Source organism: Pristiophorus japonicus, chromosome 1 (assembly GCF_044704955.1).
Source record: "Pristiophorus japonicus isolate sPriJap1 chromosome 1, sPriJap1.hap1, whole genome shotgun sequence".
Taxonomy (NCBI): Eukaryota; Metazoa; Chordata; class Chondrichthyes; family Pristiophoridae; genus Pristiophorus; species Pristiophorus japonicus.
In genome coordinates, this window is record NC_091977.1 from 343,629,414 (window position 1) to 343,641,581 (window position 12,168).

General features: G+C 43.9%; 1 protein-coding gene across 4 annotated transcripts in view; it reads right to left on the bottom strand.

Annotated features, from left to right (window-relative positions):
- Window positions 1-751: 751 nt before the first annotated feature.
- The window catches only part of pdcd6ip (programmed cell death 6 interacting protein), a 140,776-nt gene continuing 129,359 nt past the window's right edge, over window positions 752-12,168 (bottom strand). For all 4 annotated transcript variants that reach the window (XM_070889947.1, XM_070889938.1, XM_070889966.1 and 1 more), the window contains one exon: window positions 752-1,377. In XM_070889947.1, coding sequence (XP_070746048.1) covers window positions 1,215-1,377 — 163 coding nt within the window. In that variant the 3' untranslated portion in view covers window positions 752-1,214. The remainder of the gene's footprint in view (window positions 1,378-12,168) is intronic.

Consider the following 12,168-nt stretch of genomic DNA (forward strand, 5'->3'; position numbering starts at 1 on the left):
CTCACAGAAAGCCCTAGGTGGATGCCTCATGCTGAGAGAGAGCCTTCCTGCCCTTCCTCCTCCTCCCTCTGCGAGCACCTTTTTCCTCTTCTTCGCTGCCTCCGCTCCATCTCCGTGTCATACTCGAGCGCGAGGGGGACTGCAAGTAGAGGCCCCATGACTGGGAGCAAGTACTGTGAGCAGAAGCCTTTAAATGAGAACCAAGGCATTATTCACTTGCAGGAACACTCGCTGTCACCTCAGCAACTTTAATTAACTTTAGAAAGCTCCAAACAGTTGCACAAACGTAGACAAAGCAAGTAGAAATTAAAAAGCCAGACAGCTGCAAGTTATTGATCATCCCTGCTGGGGGGTCCTTCCTGCTGCTAAACACGTGGTCAGCTGGTCGTGATTAGGAAAGCAGCGAAGTCAAAAATGGCAGATTTTGGCAGATGCATCAAATCTGCATTGCACACTCATTGACTTCTTGATCTGGCTCATCTCAATATCTGGACGAGCGCAGGCAATAGCAGCGCTACCGACCGCCCCAAAATGGCAGCTGCCACAGGATCCGCAGGAAGCGTGGCAGCCGAAATCTTTTCAGCAAAACTGGCCTTAACTGCAGGCACTAAACCCCCAAATTTCGCACCATTAAGTCTGAGATTGTTGGACTCTTGAAAATGAAGGTTCGTTACCTTCTAAAGTGTTGTGAATCTGTTTTAATGACTATTTGCTGTAATTTTCTTTATCCATAAATGCTCAGGACACCAAGTTTCAGACTTGATTTTTTAATGCAATTATAGCTTAATTTACCATAAGATTTACAAGGCCCTGATTAGACAAAATAACAAACCAAAAAAGGAATAAGCAAATATGTAAAAGTAGCACTCAAGAGACAGCCTTACATAAACAATCTGCTTTACATTTGTGCAGCAGTTCAGACCCACTCACCAAAACTGGATTAGAAAACAAAAACACTAGTTAACAAAAGATTTCTCGAATGAGCAGTTTTTCCATATACATTTTTGCAAAAAAGTTGAGATTTCCAATTTGCTAAATTAGTCCTAGTGTTGTTCTGGAAAAAAAAAATTACATTTAGTGCAATCTTAGGTTTTAACAGTACAACTTAATTAGCATTTACCTCAGATTAATATTTAAGAGTATACAGTAGATAAAGTATTATGAGGTAATTTAAAAATTAACCACAACATAGAATCTTACACAGTCAGTGCCTCTTATTGCTGGTAGTATTGCTGCTGAGGGTAAGGGTATCCTGGCTGCTGAGGTTGCTGTGCACTTTGGAAAGGTGGCTGTCCTGGAGGCGGGTACATGTATGGCATGTTGTACTGGCCATACGCATATTGGTTATATGCCATTGGCATGGGCATTGGGTAGTACCTGAAAAATTAAACATGCAACATAAGAAAAAGAATGGGTCACTCACCCAAGTCACACCCCGCTCAACATTCTTTTCTCCTATGAAAACGTAAAGCCACAAGTAGCAGTCAGAGTCACTCTCTTCATCTGCTCTGAACTCTGCCCAAAGCATTAATGCCTTTCTGAAGGTAATATGCCAAAATGTGACCCAATTTGCTGATCTATACAAGATCAGAATAACTTAATGTAATGACTCAAGAGTCTGGTTACTGTAAGCTCACTCAGGTGCAACCTGATCCATCTTTATTCCAGCCCGAGAGTGCCTGCGTGACAAAGACACCCAGCTTATATACAGGTGACCAAGCACACATGCCACATGCGTACAGACCGATGACCTCTGACCGCTGTGCCCTTTGGTGTCTGGTGGCCTCCAAGAATTAATACATAACAACATCCCCCTTTTAAAATCTTAACAGTCTTTTTACAAATTAAGACGGTCTGGGGCTTTCCTCTCACGAGTTGATCGTCTCAGTTCAACTTTGGCTCTGAGCGAGTGTTCTGAGTCCGTTGAGGCTGAGGGCTGAGTAGCCAATCTGATGGGAGTGGTCATGACCACATCAGAGACTGAAGGTTCAGAGACAGTAATGTCAGCAGAGTCCTCTGATGAGTGAACAATGGTTGGTTGGTCACTGACTGCATCTTCCTCACTTGGTTCCAGTTCATCCGTATGCCACAGTTTAACCTGGTCAAGGTGTTTCCTGCATGTTTGCTCATTCTTGAGCACGACAATAAACAGTTACCCTCCTTGGCTGTAACAGTGCCGGCGATCCACTTTGGACCCTGACCATAGTTCAGTACATAAACCGGGTCGTTGACAGAGATGTCACGTGACACGGCAACACGATCATGACACCATTGCTGACTTTGACGTCTGTTTTCAACACGATCATTCAAATCGGGAAGAAGAGAAAGCCTGGTCTTGAGGTTTCTCTTCATTAGTTCAGCAGGAGGAACCCCAGTAAGTGTATGAGGTCTTGACCTGTAACTGAGCAATATACATGACATCCGTCTCTGCAGTGAGCCCTGAGTTACATGTTTCATACCTTGCTTGACTGTTTGAATGCAACGCTCTGCTTGACCATTAAAAGCAGGCTTGAATGGAGCTGATCTCACATGTCTGCTGCCATTGAGTTTCATGAACTCCTGAAACTCAAGACATGTGAAGCAAGATCCGTTGTCGCTCACAACGTCGGGCAAACCATTAGCAAACATGATACAAAGGCTCTCAATGGTAGCTGTAGACGTGCTAGATGACATAACACACACTATCCACTTAGAATATGCATCTACTACAACAAAAAATATCTTTCCTCGGAATGGGCCCGCAAAATCAATGTGGATCCTCGGCCATGATTTGGATGGCCACGACCAAAGACTCAGCGGAGATTCCGCTGGTACTTTACTTAGCTGCATGCAAGTATTGCACTGATGCACGCATGATTCCAGATCAGTCAATTCCAGACCACCATACACGAGACCTAGCAATGGACTTGATCATGACAATACCAGGATGAGTGCTATGAAGTTCAATTCAGAATTTTTCTCGACCTTTCGTAGGCATAATTACACGATTACTCCACAGTAAACAGTCTGACTGAATGGACAGCTCATCCTTGCGACAGTTGTAAGGTTTGGTCTCCTCACGCATCACCATAGGTATGGCAGACCAATCACCACTGAGTACACACCGTTTCACAACTGATAAAATAGGGTCATGGCTGGTCCAGATCCTAACTTGTTGAGCAGTGACAGGGGTTCCTTCATTCTCAAAAGCATCCATTACTAACAGTAGATCTGCAGGTTGAGGTGTCTCCATCTCAGTTGTGGGAAAGGACAGACGACTCAGGGCATCGGCACAATTCTCAGTGCAGGTCTATGACGGATGACGTAATCATGTGCAGACAATGTCAGCGCCCTCCTTTGAATGCAGGACGATGCACTGGTATTAATACCTTTGTTTTCCGCAAACAATGAAATGAGTGGCTTCTAATCCGTTTCTAGTTCAAAAACGAAGACCAAACAGGTACTGGTGCATTTTTTTTACCCCATACACAGGCCAAAGCTTCTTTCTCTACCATACTGTAAGCTTGTTGCAGACAGACTTCTCGAAGCATACGCAACAAGTTGTAGCTTGCCCAATTCATTTGCTTGTTGGAGTACGCAGCCAATCCCATATGAAGAAGCATCACAGGCCAATCCAAGACGCTTACACGGATCATAATGAACAAGCAACTTGTTTGAACATAGCAGATTCTAGGCTCTCTCAAAGGCTCTATCTTGAGATGCACCCCTGACTCAGTTGTTGCTTTTTCTTAGTAACACATGCAGTGGCTCTAGTAAAATGGTCAATCTGGGTAAGAAGTTACCAAATTATTTGAGTAGCCCAAAGAACGAACGCCTGAGGCCTGGGTGCATTTTTGATGGCCTCGGTTTTCGAATCACTGGGCCTGATGCCATCAGCAGCAATCTTCCTCCCGAGGAATTCGACTTCAGGTGCCACGAATACACACTTCGAGCATTTCAGCCTTAGTCCCACTTTCTCCAGATGCTGAAGGACTTCAAGATTGTTCAGATATTCTGCAGTGTCGCAACCCGTGACCAGAATATCATCTTGAAACACGACAGTTCTAGGAATGGACTTCAGTAAACTCTCGATATTCCTCTGAAATATGGCTACAGCCGAACGAATCCCAAAAGGACACCTGTAGTAGACGAACAGTCCTTTATGAGTGTTGTTGCAGGTGAGTTTCTTCGAAGTGTTGACAAGCTCCTGGGTCATATAAGCCGACTTCAGTTCCAGTTTCGCGAACAACTTTCCACCAGCTAGCATGGCAAACAGGTAACGGATACTGATCCTGTTTCGAAAATCGGTTAATCGTAACCTTGTAGTCTCCATAAATCCTGACAGTGCCATCACTCTTCAACACAGGAACAATGGGACTGCCCACTCGTTAAACTCGACCGGTGATATGATCCCTTCACGCTGGAGTCTGTCAAGCTCAATTTCAACCTTCTCCCTCATCATGTATGGAACAGACCGAGCTTTGCGATAGACAGGCCTTGCATTGGAGTCCAGGTAAATCTGCACCTTGGCTCCCGTAAAATTGTCAATGCCCGGTTCAAAAAAGAAGGAAACTTTTTCAATACTTGAACACACGAAGTATCATCCACAGAGGTCAACATCTTGACATCATTCCAGTTCAGCTTGATTTTTGAGAGCGAATTCCTGCTGAACAGCATTGGACCATTACCTGGGACGATCCATAATGGTAGCTCGTGAACCACACCGTCATATGACACCTCGATTGCTGCACTGTTGAGTTCCTTAGTCTAAGTACGCAACCTGGCATTGACTGGACTCAGCTTCGGTTTCGCAGCCTTAGTGTCCCACGGCTTGTCGAATGTCCTTTGGCTCATTATCGACAGGCTCGCACCCGTGTCCAGCTCCAATGATACAGGCACGCCATTCAGCTTCACATTAACGACTCTTGCTCAGGAACGAATACAGTCCATTCACTTCCTCCTCGGGTTGCATATCCGGGCCATCACTAAACTGGTCCTCATCAACCACATGGTGAGCCACACCACGCTTGCTCCGTTGTGGACACATCCTGTGAAGATGCCCCACTTTCGAACATCCATTGCATGAGTATTGTCTAAACCGATACTGATGAGGCCGATGATTGCCCCCACAACGCCAACAGGGTGAAATCTGGTTCGAACCAGTTGGCGGGCTCTGAGCAGCGGCAGGTTTCGCGTTAAGCAGCTCTGCCCGAAAACGGGGCCATGTTGTTTACAGTACTTGCCGTGGAACTCCGACTTGTTGATGATATCTGACTCAAATTATCATCCATTGTCATGCATGGGCAGTCGTGATTGGCCTTTTTCAAATCCAGCGACTCTGCAGCCAACAGCTTCCTGAGGATCGCATCATGGCTGATGTCTATCACGAAGGCATCACGCAGCACGTCTTCCAGCTTGTTCGCAAACTTACACGGCTCAGCAAAATGTCACAGGTCAGCGACAAATCCCAACACTACCTGGCCCTCAGCGCAAACATGCATGTAGAAACTGTAGTGTGATATCATGATCCCCTCTTGTGGCTTCAGATGGTTACTCATCAATGTACACAATTCCTCGTACCCTTTTTCCGCCGGACGTACAGGCAAGAGAAGATTCTCATTGAGGCCGTAAATTTTCGGACCACAAACGGTGAGGAGAACTGCCCTGCGCTTAACTGCGTAGGCCTCAGCTTCCATGCCATTGGCCGCAAAATACTGATCCAGGCGGTCGACAAAATCCTCCCAATCCTCGCCCTCCACGAATCTCTCCAGGATTCCAACCGTGCATATTGTGCATGCGAAGGTTCTTAAATTACCTCGTCGCCAATTGTAATGACTCAAGAGTCTGGTTACTGTAAACTCACTCAGGTGCAACCCGATCCATCTTTATTCCAGCCCGAGAGTGCCTGTGTGACAAAGACACCCAGCTTATATACAGGTGACCAAGCACACATGCCACATGCATACAGCCCGATGACCTTCGGCCGCTGCGCCCTCTGGTGTCTGGTGAACCCCAAGCAATAATACATAACAATTTTGTCATAGTCAAATGCCCTCAAAATGTACATGATTTACTTTTGTCACCAACAGATTCACAGACTGAAAACTTTGTGAATGATTAAATTTACAACTTTCTCTACCTTTACTACCTCCTGCATGCATGTCTTTCCTGGTTTCTGCTGCAATATACATTACATGTATCTATATTAAAATCCATTGGCATATTCCTAAATATAGAACAAATACAATTCTAGGTAATTGGGGGGAGGAGAAGAGGGAAGAGAAAAAAAGTGAAAACAGAAGGAACAAGATTAATGATAGTTTTCTGTTCAGTACTAGATCAAGTGGAAAATATGAATGTTTCAATCGGGGAATAAACAAAATTACTTCAGCTACCGCAATATTCAGATTTCACTTCAGTTGCTTGCTCAGCCAAACTTGAACAGTAAATTTCCAATCTATCAATGTCCAATTAAGCATTTTGGCATAGAGAAAGAATCCTCAAACAATAATACCAATTTAAGCTGTAACTACTGGATCTTTTATCGCTGAAGCTATGCTATGTATGGTTCTTTTAATGGTTTCCTTTGGTTTGAACTCATGTATTGTTAACACTGTGTGCCATACTTCTCATAGCTCTACTCATAGCTCGATTGGTCAAATCAAATCGCACGGAGTAGCCTTGAGGAGGAATTCATAGAATGCATACGGGATTGTTTCTTAGAACAGTATGTTACAGAACCTACAAGGGAGCAAGCTATCTTAGATCTGGTCCTGTGTAATGAGACAGGAATAATAAACGATCTCCAAGTAAAAGATCCTCTCGGAATGAGTGATCACAGTATGGTTGAATTTGTAATACAGATTGAGGGTGAGGAAGTAGTGTCTCAAATGAGCGTACTATGCATAAACAAAGGGGACTAAAGTGGCATGAGGGCAGAGTTAGCTAAAGTAGACTGGGAACACAGACTAAACGGTGGCACAATTGAGGAACAGTGGAGGACTTTAAAGGAGCTCTTTCATAGTGCTCAACAAAAATATATTCCAGTGAAAAAAAAGGGCGGTAAGAGAAGGGATAACCAGCCATGGATAACCAAGGAAATAAAGGAGAGTATCAAATTAAAAAGCAATGTGTCTAAGGTGGCCAAGGTTAGTGGGAAACTAGAAGATTGGGAAAATTTTAAACGACAGCAAAGAATGACTAAGAAAGCAATAAAGAAAGGAAAGATAGATTACGGAAGTAAACTTGCGCAAAACATAAAAACAGATAGTAAAAGCTTTTACCGATATATAAAACGGAAGAGAGTGACTGAAGTAAATGTTGGTCCCTTAGAAGATAAGAAGGAGGATTTAATAACGGGAAATGTGGAAATGGCTGAGACCTTAAACAATTATTTTGCTTCGGTCTTCACAGTGGAAGGCACAAAAACCATGCCAAAAATTGCTGGTCACGGGAATGTGGGAAGAGAGGACCTTGAGACAATCACTATCACTAGGGGGGTAGTGCTGGACAGGCTAATGGATCTCAAGGTAGACAAGTCCCCTGGTCCTGATGAAATGCATCCCAGGGTATTAAGAGATGGCGGAAGTTATAGCAGATGCATTCGTTATAATCTACCAAAATTCTCTGGACTCTGGGGAGGTACCAGCGGATTGGAAAGCAGCTAATGTAACACCTCTGTTTAAAAAAGGGAGCAGACAAAAGGCAGGTAACTATAGGCCGGTTAGTTTAACATCTGTAGTGGGGAAAATGCTTGATGCTATCATTAAGGAAGAAATAGCGGGACATCTAGATAGGAATAGTGCAATCAAGCAGACGCAACATGGATTCATGAAGGGGAAATCATATTCAACTAATTTACTGGAATTCTTTGAGGATATAACGAGCATGGTGGATAGAGGTGTACCGATGGATATGGTGTATTTAGATTTCCAAAAGGCATTCGATAAGGTGCCACACAAAAGGTTACTGCAGAAGATAAAGGTACGTGGAGTCAGAGGAAATGTATTAGCATGGAGAGAGAATTGGCTGGCTAACAGAAAGCAGAGAGTCGGGATAAATGGGTCCTTTTCGGGTTGGAAATCGGTGGTTAGTGGTGTGCCATAGGGATCGGTGCTGGGACCACAACTGTTTACAATATATATAGATGACCTGGAAGAGGGGACAGAGTGTAGTGTAACAAAATTTGCAGATGACACAAAGATTAGTGGGAAAGCGGGTTGTGTAGAGGACACAGAGAGGCTGCAGAGATTTAGATAGGTTAAGCGAATGGGATTTGACATAAGATTTGGCAGATGGAATACAATGTCAGAAAATGTGAGGTCATCCACCTTGGAAAAAAAAACTGTAAAAGGGAATATTATTTGAATGGGGAGAAATTACAACATGCTGCGATGCAGAGGGATCTGGGGGTCCTTGTGCATGAATCCCAAAAAGTTAGTTTGCAGGTGCAGCAGGTAATCAGGAAGGTGAATGGAATGTTGGCCTTCATTGCGAGAGGGATGGAGTACAAATGCTGCAACTGTACAGGGTATTGGTGAGGCCGCACCTGGAGTACTGCGTGCAGTTTTTGTCACCTTACTTAAGGAAGGATATACTAGCTTTGGAGGGGGTACAGAGACGATTCACTAGGCTGATTCCGGAGATGAGGGGGATAGCTTATGATGATAGATTGAGTAGACTGGGTCTTTACTCGTTGGAGTTCAGAAGGATGAGGGGTGATCTTATAGAAACATCTAAAATAATGAAAGGGATAGACAAGATAGAGGCAGAGAGGTTGTTTCCGCTGGTCGGGGAGACTAGAACTAGGAGGCACAGCCTCAAAATACGGGGGAGCCAATTTCTTCTCCCAGAGGTTTGTGAATCTGTGGAATTCTCTGTCCAGGGAAGCAGTTGAGGCTAGCTGATTGAATGTATTCAAGTCATAGATAGATAGACTTTTAACCAATAAGGGAATTAAGGGTTATGGGGAGCGGGCGGGTAAGTGGAGCTGAGTCCACGGCCAGATCAGCCATGATCTCATTGAGTGGCGGAGCAGGCTCAAGGGGCTAGATGGCCTGCTCCTGTTCCTAATTCTTATGTTCTAATCCCGAGCCAAATAAACGTGCACTATCAAAAGGAAGGTCAAGGACACAGGGCATAAAGCTACATAGATCAGCAGACAATTCTTACAAATCTAGCCCGTAGCATCACATTAGTAGCTCCTTAATCATTATGTTATATCACTGGTCAATGTCCTTCTGAAAGTAGTGTGGCAAGATGTGACCTCACTACCGAGTGTTGGACTCATCCCCCAAATGAAGTACTTGATTGAGATAGCTGCTCAGCCTGTAAATTGGCTATTTTCATCTCGTGCAAGTCATATTGTACATTTAGCAGGCTACAGGAGATTTATAAGAACATAATAAATAGGAGCAGGAGTTGGCCATTTGGCCCCTCGAGCCTGCTCCGCCATTCAATAAGATCATGGCTGATCTGATCTTGGCCTCCACTTCCCTGCCCGCTCCCCATAACCCTCGACTCCCTTGTCGTTCATCCATCTCCACCTTAAATATATTCAATGACCCAACCTCCACAGATCTTTGGGGAAGAGAATTCCAAAGATTCGCAACCCTCAGAAGAAATTCCTCCATATTTCTGTTTTAAATGGGCGACCCTTTATTCTGAAATTATGCCCCCTAGGTCTAGATTCCCTATGAGGGGAACATCCTCTTTGCATCTACCCTGTCAAGCCCCTACAGAATCTTGTGTGTTTCAATAAGATCCCCTCTCATTCTTCTAAACTCCAATGAATGTAGGCCCAATCTTTCTTCATAAGACAGCCCCTTCATTTCAGGAAACAACCTTGTGAACCTTCTCTGAACTGCCTCCAATGCAAGTATATCCCTCCTTAAATAAGGAGACGAAAACTGTACACGGTATTCCAGGTGTGGTCTCACCAACACCCTGTACAGTTGTAGCAGGACTTCCCTACTTTCATAATCCATCCCCTTTGCAATAAACACCAACATTCCATTTGCCTTCATAAGAACATAAGAAATAGGAGCAGGGGTAGGCCACACAGCCCCTCGAGCCTGCTCCGCCATTTAATACGATCATGGCTGATCTAATCACGGACTCAGGTCCAGATCCCTGCGCACTCCCCGTAACCCCTTATCATTAAGAAACTGTCTACTTCTATCTTAAATTTATTCAATGTCCCAGCTTCCACAGCTCTCAGGCATCAAATTCCACAGATTTACAACCCTCAGAAGAAATTTCTCCTCATCTCAGTTTTAAATGGGCGGCCCCTTATTCTAAGACTATGCCCTCGAGTTCTAGACTCCCCTATCAGTGAAAACATCTTCTCTGCATCCACCTCGTCAAACCCCCTCATAATCTTATACGTTTCGATAAGATCACCTCTCATTCTTCTGAATTCCAATGAGTAGAGGCCCAACCTACTCAACCTTTCCTCATAAGTCAATCCCCTCATCCCCGGAATCAACCTAGTGAACCATCTCTGAACTGCCTCCAAAGCAAGTACATCCTTTCATAAATATGGAAGCCAAAACTGCACGCAGTATTCCAGGTGTGGCCTCACCAATACCCTGTATAACTGAAGCAAAGCTTCCCTGCTTTTATACTCCATCCCCTTTGCAATAAAGGCCAAGACTCCATTGGCCTTCCTGATCACTTGCTGTACCTGCATACTATCCTTTTGTGTTTCATGCACCAGGACCTCCAGATCCCTCTGTACCGGAGCATTCTGTAATCTCTCCCCATTTAAATCATAATTTGCCTTTTGATTTTTCCTACCAAAGTAGATAACCTCACATTTTCCCCAAATTATACTCCAGCTGCCAGATTTTTACCCACTCACTTAGCCTGTCTATATCACTTTGCAGATTCTTTGCATCCTCCACACAATTTGCTTTCCCACCTATCTTTGTATCATCAGCAAATTTGGATGCATTACACTCAGTCCCTTCATCCAAGTCATTAATATAGATTGTAAATAGTTGTGGCCACAGCACTGATCCCTGTGGCACCCCACTAGTTACAGTTTGCCAACCTGAAAATGACCCATTTATCCCGACTCTCTGTTTTCTATTAGTTAGCCAATCCTCTATCCATATTATCCCTAACCCTGTGAGCTTTTATCTTGTGCAGTAACCTTTTATGTGGCAGCTTATTGAATGCCTTCTGGAAATCCAAATACACATCTACTGGTTCCCCATCATCCACCGGTTCCCCATCATCCACCCTGCTCGTTACATCCTCAAAGAACTCCAGCAATTTGTCAAACTTGATTTCCCTTTCATAAAAGCATGCTGACTCTGCTTGACTGCATTATGATTTTCTAAATGTGTTGCTACCACTTCCTTAATAATGGACTCCAGCATTTTCCCAATGACAGATGTTAGGCTAACTGGTCTATAGTTGCCTGTTTTCTGTTTTTCTACTTTCATAAACTGGGGCGTTACATTTGCGGTTTTCCAATCCATTGGGACCTCTCCAGAATCCAGGGAATTTTGGCAAACTCCAACCAATGCATCCACTATCTCTGCAGCCACTTCTTTTAAGACCCTTGGATGCAGGCCATCAGGTCCAGGAGACTTGTCCACCTTTAGTCCTATTAGTTTGCCTAGTACTTTTTCTTTAGTGATAGTTTTAATCACCCCCTCCCTATAGCCCCTTGATTATCAATTATTGGGATGCTTTTAGTGTATTCTACAGTGAAGACCGATACAAAATATTTGTTGAAAGTCTCTGCCATTTCCCCGTTTCCCATTAGTAATTCCCCAGATTTAATTGGTACCTCGTTGGCCTTTCTTTTTACAAGAGTACATTTTATTTGCCTACATAACAATGATAACACATTGAAAGTGATCCACTGTTTGTGAAGTGCTTTTGGTTGCCCTGAGATGAGAGGGCACTATGTGAATGCAAGTTCCTTCTATAATAGGATCCACTTTCAAATCTGGGATCACTTTTAGATGAGGGAGCTTGGAAAGAATTTTGCCCTTTATAATTGATACAACTATCATGTTGGTGACTGCTGAGTCATTGTGGGACTCAAACTCACCACAAGGCATGCTGAACAAATGGTTTATCTTAAGTATCAAACCAGCAGGCCGCATCTAGTCAAGCCAAATGTTTTTATACTTCACCGATGAACCAGGCTATGGTTACAAATTAAAATTCTCC